This window comes from Maniola hyperantus, chromosome 5 (assembly GCF_902806685.2).
Source record: "Maniola hyperantus chromosome 5, iAphHyp1.2, whole genome shotgun sequence".
In the NCBI taxonomy this organism is placed as follows: domain Eukaryota; kingdom Metazoa; phylum Arthropoda; class Insecta; order Lepidoptera; family Nymphalidae; genus Maniola; species Maniola hyperantus.
Window position 1 is genome coordinate 10,151,520 of NC_048540.1, and position 17,658 is coordinate 10,169,177.

At 37.3% G+C, this 17,658-nt stretch overlaps 1 protein-coding gene across 2 annotated transcripts; it reads right to left on the minus strand.

The window, feature by feature from the left end:
- Nucleotides 1-742: 742 nt before the first annotated feature.
- On the minus strand, nt 743-16,795 carry DppIII (dipeptidyl peptidase 3). 2 transcript variants are annotated; one of them, XM_034968783.2, is made up of 14 exons: nt 16,658-16,795; nt 15,764-15,885; nt 14,913-15,065; nt 13,534-13,761; nt 13,048-13,174; nt 12,296-12,584; nt 11,312-11,565; nt 10,377-10,519; nt 8,771-8,882; nt 6,619-6,751; nt 5,259-5,382; nt 4,188-4,335; nt 3,509-3,682; nt 743-972 (listed from the first exon to the last, which is right to left on the minus strand). In XM_034968783.2, exons 2-14 carry the CDS (start codon nt 15,881-15,883, stop codon nt 815-817), a joined length of 2,163 nt encoding a protein of 720 aa, XP_034824674.1. In that variant the 5' UTR covers nt 15,884-15,885; nt 16,658-16,795; the 3' UTR covers nt 743-814. The 2 variants fall into 2 exon arrangements, with proteins under 2 accessions (XP_034824674.1, XP_034824673.1); XM_034968782.2 differs by lacking the exon at nt 16,658-16,795 and adding an exon at nt 16,446-16,629.
- Between the last annotated feature and the right edge of the window lie 863 nt (nt 16,796-17,658).

The window sequence follows — 17,658 nt, forward strand, 5'->3', positions numbered from 1 at the left end:
TATATAATATTATGGAAAAATTAAGAAAAAATGCGGTTTTTGCACATTGTGGGAAATTAACTGGCAGAAAAAAGAAAAATGAGGGGTTTTTAAAATTGTTATTGTAAAGATAAAAAAATTAATCTGTTTCCACCATTGACTGATTCGTGTCAGTTGATGGAAACCCAGATAAATTTTATTCAAACAATCACAGCGATTTGGCATGCTTGTAAACCTGTTCATCAAAATCACAGATAGTCCCTACAAAACTAAACGTGGAATGTTATATTTTCTTCGTACGCTAACACTTCATTACACGACTGTACTTGCGTGGCTGTTTGGAAAGCTTGATTTTAGAGCGGCGAACACAAGCTTAATTCACAATAATCCGCCAAAAACATTTGTATGGTACGTGCTATATATGCGCTACCCGTCCTCTCACTACTAAAGCAGGAAGAGCAAAAAACATCAATACATAGTACTAGTGGCAACAAATGAGCAATACACACCATCACACAAACCTTTTAAAACACTCTTCAGATGTTAACTTCACAATGAATAAGCAATTGCATTTTTGCATGTATACGTTGACTGTGTTGTGTATTGCTTGCTTTTCCTGGTTCTTTAGAAGTGGGAGGGCGGGCGATACATGTCGCATACTGCACGTTGCACAAGCATTTTACCTATTGATCAAAATAAATTGAGCAAATGAAACAGACTCAAATATATGAGGTTGAGTATTAAATTAAATGAAACACGAAAATTCTGATATAAAATAAAATGCATTTTATTGTTAAAAATGGCGAGTTTAGTTAGAACTATTCGAGGTGGATCTTCACTCTGCAAGCTGCTGCAAGTCCGCGAAGTACTTGTGGTCGGCCTCCGCCAGCTGCTCGAGGATGTCGTCGACGCGCGTGGTGGGGAAGCGCTCCACGTACGCCGCGACCATGCCCTCCGCGCTCGCCGGGTAACGTTTTAGCTCCACGCCATCTCCTGGGAATAAATGATTGTGGTGATAAGCCTTCTAATGAAAGCCGAGTAAAAGACCAATCAAGTGGATGACAGAACACACTGCTTAATATGCCATGTTTCCGTAGTCATGCAACTTGTTTTGGCGGTGATTATTTCTTGTGGTAGCTTTTAGGATTCCATACCCGAAGAGTGCATACGGGACGGGACCTTACGGTTAAAATTGCAGACTGTATGCCACATAAATTACGCTCGGGCGCTCCACTGGCGCTACCCGTCATGTCCACAGCAGCGCGCTACGACTTTGAATGATTTCCTTTATATTTTTTTGTATGAAACTAGGTTTGAGTGAATGTTGTCTATAGTCAATTGGTTCATTCAGATTCATACGTGTTGGAACTGGCTGTAAACTAAATTGTTTATATTTAAATATGTTCTTATTCTTATTTTCTAAGAGTTTTTTGTTTTTACATTCGATGACATATTCACTCACTTCAAATATATATCTCAAACAGGACGTCCAAGTTTTTCTTTTTTACTGATATTTTTCCTATGAATTCTAAATATCCCAACTCGTTATCAGCACGAAGGGCTCTAGGTGGAAAAATAAAAGTGAAAAAGTGGTGTTAATTGTCTATTGTTGCTAAATTATTTGTTTCGAACAAGAAAAATCGTATTTAGATATTTTCCTTTCCAAATGTCAAAAATAGAGAAGGATATCCCACTTGGAAATTGAAAATGATTAAATTATTTGCTACATGAGAACCTGTGGTTTCCTATTGATGGGTATCCAGAAGGAGATACGACCGCTGCATCAATGAAGGTGATTCTGTTCGTCATGCTTCGCCCTGTGGTGGACTGTACAGTGTACATAGTTGATTGTACTGTTAATATTCCACCTAAGATGAATAGTGAAGATTTTGCGTACGAGGTGCACTCTGACCGTCTGGGCTAGTATCAGCTCTGGCATAATATGGTTAGGACACTTATGTCGCATAGGCATGAATCAATTGAACTTGAAGAATCATCAGGTAGTTTAGGTCTTAGTTTTTTCTCATGTTAGTTTATTTTTTCTTGTTCCTGTGTGTAATATTAATTATTATATTTTATGTTAAGTTTTTTTTTGTAAGACAATTTAGTTTAAAGGGGGATGTTGGAACTGGCTGTAAACTAAATTGTTTATATTTAAATATGTTCTTATTCTTATTTTTGTTCGTCATGCTTCGCCCTGTGGTGGACTGTACAGTGTACATAGTTGATTGTACTGTTAATATTCCACCTAAGATGAATAGTGAAGATTTTGCGTACGAGGTGCACTCTGACCGTCTGAGCTAGTATCAGCTCTGGCATAATATGGTTAGGACACTTATGTCGCATAGGCATGAATCAATTGAACTTGAAGAATCATCAGGTAGTTTAGGTCTTAGTTTATTTTGTCATGTAAATTTATTTTTTCTTGTTCCTGTGTGTAATATTAATTATTATATTTTATGTTAAGTTTTTTTTTGTAAGACAATTTAGTTTAAAGGGGGATGTTGGAACTGGCTGTAAACTAAATTGTTTATATTTAAATATGTTCTTATTCTTATTTTCTAAGAGTTTTTTGTTTTTACATTCGATGACATATTCACTCACTTCAAATATATATCTCAAACAGGACGTCCAAGTTTTTCTTTTTTACTGATATTTTTCCTATGAATTCTAAATATTCTGTTCGTCATGCTTCGCCCTGTGGTGGACTGTACAGTGTACATAGTTGATTGTACTGTTAATATTCCACCTAAGATGAATAGTGAAGATTTTGCGTACGAGGTGCACTCTGACCGTCTGAGCTAGTATCAGCTCTGGCATAATATGGTTAGGACACTTATGTCGCATAGGCATGAATCAATTGAACTTGAAGAATCATCAGGTAGTTTAGGTCTTAGTTTTTTCTCATGTTAGTTTATTTTTTCTTGTTCCTGTGTGTAATATTAATTATTATATTTTATGTTAAGTTTTTTTTTGTAAGACAATTTAGTTTAAAGGGGGATGTTGGAACTGGCTGTAAACTAAATTGTTTATATTTAAATATGTTCTTATTCTTATTTTTTCTAAGAGTTTTTTGTTTTACATTCAATGACATATTTACTTACTTCAAATATATATCTCAAACAGGACGTCCAAGTTTTTTCTTTTTACTGATATTTTTCCTATAAAATCTAAATATCCCAACAATACGCAAAGAATATTAAGCTGTATTTCTATCAGGATAAAGCTTATAATCGCCTGAATAGAGCTGAAAGGCGACCGTAACTGCGTAAAAAAAATTGGGTCAGATCCGACCCAAATCACCGAGACGGTCGTCACGTGACCGGTCGGATCAGGTACAAATCAAACAAGAGGTGGCCTTTAAGCCCGTATTTCGCTAGCTAGGGCCATCAATTCCAAAACTACAATTTTAAATGGCGCTAAACCGAAAATTTAAAATAATAATTATGGATGTCTTGGGGCAGTTAACAAGGCGTAAAATAGGTAGTCCGAACTCGAGCCGCGAGGGTTTCGGGGCGAAGCTTAGTACCTTTGTGCACAGTGTTGGGTTGCACGAAGATGTTCCGTGGCTGCTTGTGCAGCATGACGATGTCGCGCCAGCGGCGCCACGGCTCGCCGAGCCGGCTGTACGTGGCGAACAGCCGCTCGCCGGCCGCCACGTCGCCCGTCGACTTTATGCTCTGTAACTTCACTAGGAAATCGCCTGAAACAAAAAATAAACGCATAAGTTAATTCAATAGGTACACTAATCAGCCATCTTTATGGACCTATACGGGAACAGGTGATACAGGCTCGAACGTAACAATAGGAAGATCTTCCTCCGAGCAAGTGTTATGCACTTTTACAATATATAGCGTTCCATAGTTTCGTTTGTGCAATTCAAACTAAATTGAGTGATTGAAGATACATGTGACGCCATCCAGTGTCGATATGTCAAGAACTCCTCAGCCCCTTTGAACGTAGCCGCATTTCAATAGAATAGTATCGGAATATTTTTAAATTCAAATAAAGTTTAGAAGTACTTTTAAATCGTCAAATGCATATACTAACCGGAATGACTTTCCTACCGAGATGAACCAGCAAGAAACTCGGCGGCTGCCCTTTGCGGTGCTCAGTACGCAGAACACAAACCGACTCCCTCTTCCCCTCTCCAGAAAACTCAAGCTACAAAGCCTAATCGCCGACTTCAGTATCATCAAAACATTTACCAATAATCCTCTTCCCGTCGGTAGCGAGCCGCGTCCTGTCCAGCGTGAGCAGCAGATTCTTGCCGGGCTCCACTTCGGTGACGGTGAGCAAGCCGTCACCTTCCAGTTCTAACAGTCGCATCAACACGAAACGAGCCCTCGCGTGCGCCTGCAAACATAAACGCACTGACGTTATAAGTACCGCAAATTGCTATTGCGCTGGAACCATTTCTCATTAACATCGAAATGACGTTATTTTGACGTCAGCCGAAATAAAATATACCATCAGCTCGAAACTTCAGTCTAGTGCCGACGTCATTAAGATGGCGGCTACGCTCATTAGCAATCTGCGGGACTTATACATATCATCGTCATTATCAACCGATAGAGGTCCACTGCTGGACATAAGTCTCTTTTAGGGACTTCCACACACCACGGTCTTGCGCCGCCTGAATCCAGGGGCTTCCTGCGACTCGCTTGATGTCGTCTGCCTACCTAGTGGAGTGAGTGGGAGGTCGCCCTTCTAGTACCTTGAATTTATAGTATACTAGCTGATGCCCGCGACTTCGTCCGCGTGGATTTAAGTTTTTTTTAATCCTGTGGGAACTCTTTGATTTTCCGGGATAAAAAGTTTTTTTTAAATCCTGTGGGAACTCTTTGATTTACCGGGATAAAAAGTAGCCTATGCAGTAGCCCTTCCCCGGGATGTAAGCTACCTCTGTACCAAATTCATCAAAATCGATTAAACCGTTGGGCCGTGAAAAGCTAGCAGACAGACACACTTTCGCATTTATAATATTAGTATGGATTTAAATCTATGCATTTTAGCCAATAGCTAGAGCCTCAATAGCTCAACCGGTATAGGAGTGGACTGAAAACCGAAAGGTCGACGGTTCAAACCCCACCCGTTGCACTATTGTCGTACCTACTCCTAGCACAAGCCTGACGCTTAATTGGAGAGGAAAGGGGAATATTAGTCATTTAACATGGCTAATATTTAAAAAAAAAATTAGAGAGATTGCGATCGTCATATTAACAGTCACTCTACAGTGCAAGCCTTGCATCCATTTCACTGAATCCTGAAGATATTACCTGGAGCCAGGAGTCGGTGGAGGGCTGATACATCTCGGTGGCCTTGGCGGCGCCGTTCCACAGCAGGCTGAGCCAGTTCACGTATATCACGTTCTGCGCCTCTTCACCCGTGTAGCCGAACAGTCTGTTATAAGACAAACGTTACAATTGGGTATTTTCCTACTTTTGAATTTGATAAATATTATTTACTTTATTATAAACTAGGATGAAAATAATGACGTACGCTGAAAAAAATATTAAAATCCAACAAAGATTTACAAAGTTACAGGCATTTTAATTTTGGAGTGGGAGGGTCTTCTATCCCTTTCTCGCAAAACGAAAATTTGTATGAAACCGCACGAAGCTACTATGGCATTAGTGAGGTGTGACGTCAAATGCTATATCGCTATCTCTGTCCAACCACAAATATTTAAATGCTTATAACTTTTTTGTTATTTGATCGATTTAATTAGTTTTTTCAGTTTACGTCATTATTTTTATCCTAGTCTATACTTCTATACTAATATTATAAAGAGGTAATGTCGTTAAGTTTGTTTGTAGGGGGTAATCTCTGGAACTACTGAACCGATTTTGAAAATTCTTTCACCAATAGAAAGCTACATTATTCCTGAGTGACATAGGCAATATTATATACACGCCGGCGAAGCCGCGGGCATCAGCTAGTTTATAATAAAGTAATAAAAAAATTGGAGTCAAATACCCAATTTTAGCGTTCCAACTATCGTGAATGTTAAGTATCCATAAAAATCGGTCAAGTGCAAGTCGGGCTCGCATACGAAGGGTTCTGTACCATAGTAAAAGAAATAACACTTTACTTTTTTGAAATTTTCGTCGCGGTCATTTTGAAATTGTTATTATTTATATATAATATCTGTCCCGGCTTTACTCACGTGTTTAGTCGACGTTAGCCCGACTAGTTTCGAACCCATCCGGGGTCCTTTGTTGTTATTATTTGTTGTTATAGCGGCAATAGAACACATTCTGTAAAAAAATCAACTCTATCTTAATAGATAGAGTTGATTAACGAGTTACAGCCCATTGACAGACAGACGGATGGACGGGCACCGGAGTCGTAGTAATAGGGTACCATACATACACGGGGATATTGGAACGGCGTATAGTACTATCACTTTTCAATGTACCTGCGCAGAAACCTTTTTTAAAAATTTTGAATGGCTCAAAAGAATATCTCTGATAGATAGATAGATCGAAAATGTCTATGATACGACTTATAAAGGTGGCAGTATTGTATACCAAAATTAATGAGATTGGCCCGCTATTTGACTTTCACAAAGTCTACAGTGTACATAGTTAACATATTTAAAATATAAATGATTTTGATTGACTAATTGATTCTTACTTTAATATTTCTGGTCGTAGCGAGAGGTACAGACCGACGGCTTCAGCTCGACACTCCTCGAAGGCGGAGCCGAGCGTCGTGAACTTGCTGTCGTACGTTTCTCCTTCACTGTACCACGACTCGATTGCTTTGCCTACGACACACATACATACACTTTATACGAATTCTTGAAGCAGGCCGGGCATATTTTACGTTACTCGAGAAATATACCTACAGTACGCGGTAGAAAGTAACGTACATGGATCTTTAGAAGGAGATAGCGGATTTGTAGAGCAATGTGGCTAATTCCGTTTTACACAATCTCTAAACTAAACTAAAATGGCACGTCTAAATCTATTGCTATCCCTTTCATAATGTTGCTTTCGGAAAAGGATAGCACAAGATTTAGACCTGTTAATTTAGTTTAGAGATTGTGCGCTAGAGAATCGGCCCCATTGTCTGTCGTTGAGACCGACAAAACCGTGATCGTAGCGAAAGAATAGGCTACTTGACTCATATCTAATTTCGTTCAATAAATGATTATTTATTATAGTATTTCGCTTAAGACAACGAAATATATCAATAACAATTATTAAAAACGCAGGATGGATATATAAATCCAATTTAAAAAAATACAATTTTTATTTTTATTTGAAACGCAGAAAACGCTGTCAGCCATGATGTGACAAAGTGTAAATATGTAAACAAAGAAATGTCATCCCTATGTCACGCGTGGACTAACGTAGTATCCATATATATAAAATTTAGAGTCCTGACTAACTTATATATCAACGCACAGCCTAAACATCTAAACAGCTGGTCCTAGATACATGAAATTTGGTGGGTGTGTTCTTTGTAGGTAAAGAGAAGGTATCCACTAGGAAAGGATTTTTTGAAATTCCACCCCTGAGTGGGTTAAATGGAGGTTTGAAATTTATGAAGTCCACGCGGGCGAAGTCACGAGCATAAGCTAGTTTTTATATATTTCTAAAAACTCATAGTAAACGTAAAAAAATATCGTTTTCTCGTTATAAATTGAATAAGTTATTAAGTAAGACTTACAACAAAGTTATCTTTGCAAAAATAAATTTGGGTTGAAGTCGTTAGTCATATAGGATCCCTTTAAGCAATTCTTTGCGTGTTACGTATATTTATTTCACTGGGCACTCTAATTCACAACTTTCCTGTGGTCTTTATCGATGCGTTTTTTACATTCTTGGATGATACAATAACGATAATTACTATATTTTTCATGTAAACTAGTATAGAAGTCATGTTTATTAAACTTTGGGAGGTTATGCTGTTGTTTACAAATGCATGACGTCAGAGCACAGATAATCTATCGGCCAAACATGGCCGACAGTGTTTTTACCTGTCTAAGAAAAAAATATTATTAAATTAAAGTTTTACGGTTTTTAGGGCGCAAAAAAATATAGTGTTAATTTTTTTGATATAATAGGACAAATATTAACCATTTAAGACCAACTTAAAAAAAGTGTCAAGTAGCCTATTCTAAGCCTATGTGAGTGATAGATACAACAAAGCCGAAATAGCATTCTAAAGGCCGATGTACATTACTTTTTGCCGCGTACTGTACGTCGGTGCATCTCTTCGGCGTGTGGAAGTCCTATGTCCAGTGGACGCCCATCGGGCGACAACGGTAACAACTTCGTTCGACTCATAATAATAAATTTTATACCTTTTACTTTATTTACTTATACTATAGGTGCTAACTACACCTTTAGCAAAATATTTAGATTATTCTGGTTTTTATTTAAGGCTGAAATTAATAATAATAATTAATCAATCTATACTGCACGACAGGTCGAGATGGCAATCGGGGTGGGGATGCCCCCGCACATCCGCACAGCCCCTGCGCTAACCCGGTGCGGGCGAGCGCGGGTGACGTGCAGATGTGCGGGACGTCCCTCCGCCTCATACCCCGATTGCCATCTCATCATGGCGTACTGTATCTGGTAATCTTACGGTAAGTTACTTAGGCAACGTTGACTTTGTCAAAAGTTTTATGGTCTTTTGACTAATAATAATGTTGCTTAGTAACTTATCGACAGATATCAGATAGATTGATTATTAATTTAGGTCGTTATCAGATCAGAATCAGAAGTGGGATTACATAATCAAAATGTGTACTCGTCGTCTAAATGAGATTTACCTGTGAGCGGGTTCTTGACTTTGTCCTTATCAAAGTTGAAGGTTCCGTCTGCGTTTTGTCGCAACAGTTTACCGCTGCCGTGACCAAGCAACTCATGAAGACCTACCTGTACCTATAAATACAGAAACTGTTTTAAACAACTTCAAAAAGGAGGTTCTGTATTCAACCCATATTATTACAATTATAACTTTTTATTTTTCATTTTTTTATTTATAACAAGCGTAGGTACACCAAATATTTACATTATTTTTTTCTCGCCAAACTGGTGAGCGAGTTTTTTGGCGAGCTGGCGCTCCTTAAAAATAATTAGAATCTACGTATTAAATTATATTATAGCTTATATTCTAACTTATAAACTTATATTCTAACTTAAATACCTACTTAAACTCATAGCACTAATCAATACTCGGATTAAGGATTGATCGCTGCAGCGAGTTGAACGCTGAAACTAAAACCAATGGATCTATTTTAATTATTTATATAAATAAGCTTTCCACAAGTTCTTTTGAATAGTTAAATGAATCTGCTACTGATATGAAATTACTTTCTTGCCGAGAAGAACCAGCAAAAAATTCTGTTATCTTTATGAAATTTAATTTTTAGGGTTTTTTGTTATATCTGTTAGTATACCAAATAGTGGTTGTACACTAAACTTTAAATTGGCGGATTACAAATAATGCTATTCGTTACTATAAAGATCAGTGTGAGAAAGATAGCAAGAGGCCTTCATTCTGCCGGATTTCCTTGTCTGTTTAGAAAGTTTTATTTTTATACTATAACTGCTTTTCACCGAATCACCACCAACATTTTTTTCACTTAATACTGGCGGTGATTTGGTTGCACACAAAACTTTAAATTGGAAGGATTACAAATAATGCTTTCCTTTTTTATAAAGAACAATGTGAGAAGGATAGCAAGAGGCCCTCGTTCCGCCGGATATCATCGTCTAGAACAAGCTAAGCTACCTCAAACGCAGGCACGCGATACTTCTCGAGTAGCTGCTTGTTCACGTCGCTGAGGAAGGAGATGACTGACTCCTTGTACGCGGCCAGGATCACGTTCCCGAGGGACACATTCTTGAGCCCTCGTTCCGCCAGATATCATCGTCTAGAACAAGTTAAGCTACCTCAAACGCAGGCACGCGATACTTCTCGAGTAGCTGCTTGTCCTCGTCGCTGAAGAAGGAGATGACTGACTCCTTGTACGCGGCCAGGATCACGTTCCCGAGGGACACATTCTTGAGCCCTCGTTCCGCCAGATATCATCGTCTAGAACAAGTTAAGCTACCTCAAACGCAGGCACGCGATACTTCTCGAGTAGCTGCTTGTCCTCGTCGCTGAAGGAGATGACTGACTCCTTGTACGCGGCCAGGATCACGTTCCCGAGGGACACATTCTTGAGCCCTCGTTCCGCCAGATATCATCGTCTAGAACAAGTTAAGCTACCTCAAACGCAGGCACGCGATACTTCTCGAGTAGCTGCTTGTTCACGTCGCTGAGGAAGGAGATGACTGACTCCTTGTACGCGGCCAGGATCACGTTCCCGAGGGACACATTCTTGAGCCCTCGTTCCGCCAGATATCATCGTCTAGAACAAGTTAAGCTACCTCAAACGCAGGCACGCGATACTTCTCGAGTAGCTGCTTGTCCTCGTCGCTGAGGAAGGGGATGACGGACTCCTTGTACGCGGCCGGGATCACGTTCCCGAGGGACACGTTCTTGAAACCCTCGTTCTGCCTGATTTCATCGTCTAGAAACATACTTTGTGTATCATGTAAAATGGCTAAAAGACGTCATCACGAATATATATTTTTTTTATTTATAAAATGGCAAATAATCGAGTAAGTTCAAAATATATTGTTGAACCTGATCCTAGTACAAGCTTTATGCTATATTACAAATGCTGCAGAGTCATATTTAATATAGGTTGTTTAACAAAAAATAAAGTTATAGTAAGTAGTAGTGAAGTTACTTCAACAAGACAAGCAAACAAACACATGACCCTCCTTTGGGCTTCGCCGCAGTCGGGTAAAAAGGAGAAGAGTTTGGAAGAGGTCTTTGCCAAAGGGAACACAGATTAATCCTTGTAATTGTCATCATCATGATCAACCCATAGCCGGCTCTTTAGTGAGCGTGGGTCTCCTCTCAGTATGACAAGGGTTTGGCCATAGTCCACCATGCTGTCCAAATGCAGATTGGCAGACTTGTAATTGTATAAGAAAAACTATAAAAATTGGCCATTGTATTTAATTACGACTATAAAATAAAAAGCAGTAGTCTAAATATATTATAAAAGGAAAAGGTGACTGACTGACTGACTGATCTATCAACGCACAGCTCAAACTACCGGACGGATCGGGCTGAATTTGGCATGCAGATAGCTTTTATGACGTAGGCATCCGCTAAGAAAGGATTTTTGAAAACTCAACCCCTGATGGGGTGAAATAGGGGTTTGAAATTTGTGTAGTCCACGCGGACGAAGTCACGAGCATAAGCTAGTTAAAGTATAATAGACAAACTGAGTTTTAAAAATTGAACTTACAATTAGGTATATTGATGCCTGCTGGAATTCCACTACCAGAGAATGTAAGAACATCTAAGCTGGTGAAATCCGGTCGAAGGAAAGAGTCCTTTTCCAGGTCTTCTCCCCAGGGCAGCAGCTTGATGAAACCTTCCGCGCCGTCTACCAACTGGCCGAACTTCTTAGACATTTCCTTGTTGACCATGGCTACGAACCCTTCGAACTCAGCCCTTTGCCCGCTCGGGTCTCGATAAGTTTCTATGAATCCTTGATATCTAATAAAAAAACATCTTTTTTATTCAAATAAACTTTTACAAGTACTTTCGAATAGTCAGATGCATCTACCACTGGTTCGGAATGCCTTTCCTACCGAGAAGAACCAGCAAGAAACTCGGCGGTTGTGTCTAAATGTGAAATTCGGCCACTTTAATTTTGTGCCCTACTATTTTAAGCCAATTTTGGTTTACAAATTTTTAACCAATTTAAAAAGTGGAAGGAGAGTTTTCAAATCTCAATTCCTATTAATAAGGTTTAATTTTGATTTGTTACTGTCCAACCGCCTGAAACAAATGTAACCATAGCAGTATGAGCTTTACTAATAAGCTAGAACTAAGTTTCTTTCAAAAACCGATTTACAAAATATTTTTATTCATACAAGTATTTTCAAGTCTGACGATTTTTGTAAGTACTCGTTGTTCCTATTCCTATTATGCCCGCCCGAATCTAAAAAGCCGGTCAAGTGTGAGTCGGACTCGCACACGAAGTGCTCCGCAGTCCGTATACAAGAAATAACACTTTAATTTTTTGTTATAACCACATATAACCACAAATTCACAGTTTTCGGACGTTTCCTTGTGCTCATTGCTACCTGCCAGATTTCATGATTCTAGGTCAATGGGAAGTACCCTATATGTTTTGATTCCCTGGTCTGTCAAAACCCGTGTCTTGACAGACAGACAGATAATTGCCATGCTAGGGAAAAGAAATATAATATATTTTACTAACGTTTCTATAATCGGCCCTTTATCCTTGATCCAATATCTGCTCCCCTCCTTATGTTCACTCAAATCGCCTTCCTTGAAGCTATTTACATAATGTTCGAGCATGTTCCTCTCGTTACTATTAGCCACATACTCTACAGCTTTACTGAGATTCTCGTTCACTAAACTGAGCAGCGGCGCGTAGTCCCCGCGCGTCACTTGGAAGTATGCGTTTTTATATTTCTCTTTATCCATAGTGAGTGGCGGTTTTGAACTTTTTTCAACACTCGCGAGGTGGATTGTGTATAAGGGTACTAAAAAATATGTATTAATGTATTATACACCATTATTATGCTGTGTAAGGGGGTACTAAAATAAAATGTGTATTAATGTATTATACACCTAATAACTGACTGCTGATGCCCACGACTTTTACATCTATAATATAAAAATGAGTCACTAAATGTGTTTGTCATCGCAAATCTCGAGAACAGCTGAACCGATTTCGCTAATTATTTTTTTATAATATTCCTTGAAGTACGAGGATGGTTCTTATGGAGAGAAAATTTAAAAAAAATTGAATCGACTGTTAGGCGGAACGAAGTTCGCTAGGGCAGCTAGTTTATAATATATTGTATGGATTTTATAAAAAAATTGATAAATTAGATATTATGTTTTCCTGCAAATAAAAAACAAATTGAAAAAAAACTTAATGTTTTTTTGGCATGAAGGCACGATAAAATTGTACAATCAAATAAGCTTTGTAGCTATACTAACAGCCATCGTCGTCGACAGTTTTGAAAGTTCGACAATTGTATGCCTCAATGCGTTTCGTTTTCATCCAGTCGTTAACAAGAGTTGAATCCTCTTCAGTACAGTTGCTTGAGAAATATGTTGTAATACCCTTAAAAGAGGGAAATCAATAATAAATAAGTTAGAGTAAAAAGGATTTTTTTGAAGTAAAAGTTTATTTGGTGCCCTAAATTAAAAGAACTGCTATATACCCCACAGATTTCTAATGTATACCTCCCACCTCCATCATCAGAGATGCTCAATGGAATCATAATCACCTATTGTCATCCAAACCACACGTGTCTGCCGAATTTTAACTCCATTGAACAATTGGAACCAAAAAATCCGTTAAGTACCAATTTAGACAAAATGACAACATATGAACAAAGCAAACTAATAAAAAATCTTTTAATAAAGAGTATAAATAGGATTTGTAAAGTTAAATCTAGAATGAATTCTTAAAATACTTACTTTACTGGCTAAGCCAAGACTAGTTAATCTAGGTGCGATGCTGTACATCAAATTCTTTGTGTTTTCCCATAATTTAATGATATGTGTTCCGTCATTTTCATAAGCTTTTGAAGCTTTCACTATCAGTTCAAACGACTCCTTTGAGAGATTTGGAATAAATTTTGTGTCTCCAAACCCTTTATAATTACCACTGTTAGCAAATAATCCTCCAGCATATACCAAAAATGCCTAGAACATAAAATAAAAATCATGTTATGATAATATAATGCAATGCATGCCTAATAGATTTGACTTTTATTCCACTATGTACTACAAAAAAATATTAAGTACATACATAATTATTAGATCAGTATATAAACGGGACATTATAATAAAATGTTATCATAGTAAAAGGAATTGTATGTCTCTACCTAAGCATAGTATATTTCCTGAAAAATTGGTTCTAACACACAATCAACCACAAAAACAATCTACTCGGGAAGTGTGGTTTTACTATCAAGTTTTTCTAGTAACTTCTCAAATAAAATTGTGCCATTTTTTTAAACAGACATGACTCAATTAATAATTATTTTGCAAGAAATATAAATGTAACATTAGATCACTTATTACATTAGAACAAATAAAAGCAAAATTGGTTATCAGGGTTTGTTAACTTAGGCCCTATCATTGTGATATCAATACTGACTTGTACAACCCAATTTGCTTTTTACGGTGGTCAATTTTAACAGTAACCGTAACATCAATTTAACCGCTTGTGATGCAATTGGACCTAGCAAATGAAGCTAAAATTAGATAATTAATCTGCTGTAAATAATGTTTAGGATTCTGTACCCATATCATAAACTATGGGCCTCATAAGAAAGTTCAGAGTCACTCAGTGGGCGATGGAGAGTTATGCTTGGAGTTTTTCTACGTGATCAAATCAGAAACGAGGAGATCCGTAGGAGTTCTAGAATAACCGACATAGCTCAACGGGTTGCGAAGCTGAAGTGGTATGATGAAATGAGGTACAGACCTGAAGTTGGAATATTTGGTGTAGTTTGTCGATCAAGACCAATTAAATTATTTTTCAATGCAGAGTCCCATATACATTAAAAAAATATCTTCAAAAATATAGAAACAGGTGGCAATTTTCAAAGGGAAACTGAACTATTTCTAGTTTAGAATTTGCAATTTGTGTTAACTAGATGATGCCCGCAGCTTCAGCGATGTAGAGGTTTAATCCTGATCCTGGAATCCTGTGGGAACTCCTTCATTGTCTGGGACAAAAAGTAGCTTGTCCCTTTCCAGCTCTTTAACTATGCCATGCCGAAATTCTGTCGACCTGTTAATTTCAAATTTATTATATTAACTGGGATTAGTAGAGAAAAAGTGATTACCTGAAAATCATCTTCTGAAACTCCTGCTGCAACTGAAGATTTTTTTAGATCTTCCAGAGCCTCTGCAATGAATATTCTGTGCAAAAGTGAGAAGATCCTCAGGGATTCTGGACTTGTTTGAATGAGCACTATAAGTCCACCATTCCAGGCAGCCTGTAAATGTATAAGGCTTCCAGGTTACATCATCATCATTTTATGATGATTTGAATAACTTAAAAACCATCAGATAATTAGGTTTCTACTGGATAGTACCTGGATGAAATTAATACATGCTGGTTCTTTTGTTAGGAAGGGTGTTCTGAACCAGAGGTAGTTTCACTGGAGGATTCGAAAGCTATTTGTAAAAGTTTATTTGATGAAAGATGTCAAGGTGGAACATCTGAGATGAGAAGATTTGTTAAATGTGCTACCGGTCAAATTATTATCAGTACTCTATTACACTCAAATGGACACAATGAGCAACCAATAAGTTGCATTTCCTTGCTATGTCTGATTGTTTGTTTTACTGTGTGACCTAAATAATCGATCTCCATCTCAAAATAATAGACTCACTTATACATATAGATGTGCTGCAGAACCAATAAGTTGTTTCTTTGTTGCATTCATTTGTTAGTTAGATTTCTATTTCATTTTGTTTAGTTTTGCTCACTCGTAAATGGCGTAGGTGATTTTTTTCTTAGTTTCTTATGACGATGATGTTTTCTCACTTTATACAGTGTAACAATACTATGGAAGCTTTGCTCCAAAAAAATTCTATCTTCTATACAAGTTCATCATAATAACAAGTTTAATACTTGTTACTAATCAATTTATTGGTTAGTTAGTTGTTAAAAAATTTAATATTATCTTACCTGACTTAGATAGTGAGCATACAGTTTTTCCTCTTTAGATAAATTTGTAAACGCTTGAGAGCTATCCAGCTCAACAAACCTTTGGTTGTTCGGCAAAAGGAAAATTGACTTGTCCTCCATTGCTGAAAAATACTTTGTTATATCACAAAACTTAAAGCAAAACATTATAAATCATGGTTATCAGTACCCTTATTATCAATGCGAAAGTGTGTTTGTTGGTTTGTCCTTCAATCACGTTGCAACGGATTGACTTGATTTTTTTCCATGGGTATACTATATAAAGACCTGGAGAGTGACATAGGCTACTGTTTATCCCGGAAAATGACAGAGTTCCCACGGGATTTTGGAAAAATGAAAATCCACACGGACGAAGTCGCGGGCATCAGCTAGTCATTGATAAAGTAGTGTTAAACAGATTTTTTTTAATTTAACAACACAAGTTATCTACTCCCTTCTTATTATTTTAATTAATGATACTGCAGCTTTTTATATTGTTATCCCCAAAAAATCTCAAATATGAATTGATGAAGGAGTTTTTAGACTCTGGATCCTAGTAATGAAGATCATGTCTTAGAAATTTCCATTAAGTAGATACCCAATAGAAAATCTTGTAGGTAAGTACAAAGAATTCTATAACTACAACAGCTTATACAATTAGTAAAAAATACAAATTGATACAGACCCTTCTCTAATTTAATCGGTTGAACTAATTTTATCTCAGAGTTTCCAGATGAAAGCTGTCTGTTTACTATCATATTATATGAATCAGCATAAATAATGCGCCGGCATTTCGTAAGGTTAATAGTCAGAGTTCGCAACATTGATTTTGAATAAAAGTTTTAAATACTGTAGTACATATAATTTTAATTTACAATATTTAAATGCTGTACTTACTATTTAAAAGTACTTAAGCAGTGCAGAATGAGACTGGAATTATTGAAAAATTGCAAAAAATTACCAAAATCACCGCAAAGACCAAAGTTTCAAACCCTAATATTGATATAACCCTACTCTATGGCACCGATAAAAGATAACAGCTCTATGGTTTCAAACCACAAACCACAGACCAGTCCTGAGCAAAGAATTTGATGGTCCTGAGTCGACAAACTTTACTCTATGATGGATAGGTTAGGACTCTAGTCTCCACAGATATGTCCAGATTTGCAACAAGCGTGGCCCCCTCAGTCTCTCTCACTCAAGTAGGTTTTCAGATATACGTGAGATCTTGACATATAACGTAAAGTGAGGTTATCTTGACTCAAGTTTTTTAAAGAAATAATTGATTAATTATTGTTTAATTGTTTTGTTTTTGAAGTTATTGTGCGATGGTGGGTTGCAGTATACTAGGCCACAATAGCCTAAGTGAATGTAAAATAGAAGGAATATCATTTCGCAAGTAAGTACCTGTGCTTGAGCGAGACGGATTGAGGGGGCCCCTCTAGTTACGTATCTGTGGCCAAAAGAGCCTTTGTTGCACTCGTAGATTGAGTAAAAAAGCTAGACTAAAGTACTGTGTAACCGCGTGTGAGATAGCGATAGCACGACGTAACATGACAATTACCTACCATATTGTTTAGTAGTCAATATTTGTATTAACCGATTAACAATATTTGTATTAAACGTTTTTTATGTGAAAACAAGTAAATAACTAATGAGAAATACAATGACACCACGAATTCTCAAAGTTTGTTTTGCAACTAAAGCTGTAGTCCTTGAAAAAAACGGGTTACATGACAAGGGACAAAAATGGGTTAGCTGCGTCTCTGTTTATCACATTAGTAACTTTATCTGTGCTCTCTTTTTTAGTGTGAATGAGAAAGCAAACGTTCCTTTGTCTAGATTTTTTACTCAGTCTACGGTCGCAATGGTATTGCCTCATCAACGATATTATCAGG

Bases quoted from the DNA above. Each gene is read 5' to 3' on its own strand.
- DppIII (XM_034968782.2), bottom strand. From the start codon at position 16,584: ATGTTGCGAACTCTGACTATTAACCTTACGAAATGCCGGCGCATTATT. The intron at 11,566-12,295 runs GTTAGTAAAATA...TTTTTTTATTAG, and splicing joins AAAGGGCCGATTATAGAAAC to ATATCAAGGATTCATAGAAA. The intron at 8,883-10,376 runs GTAGCTTAACTT...CTGTATTTATAG, and splicing joins ATCGCGTGCCTGCGTTTGAG to GTACAGGTAGGTCTTCATGA.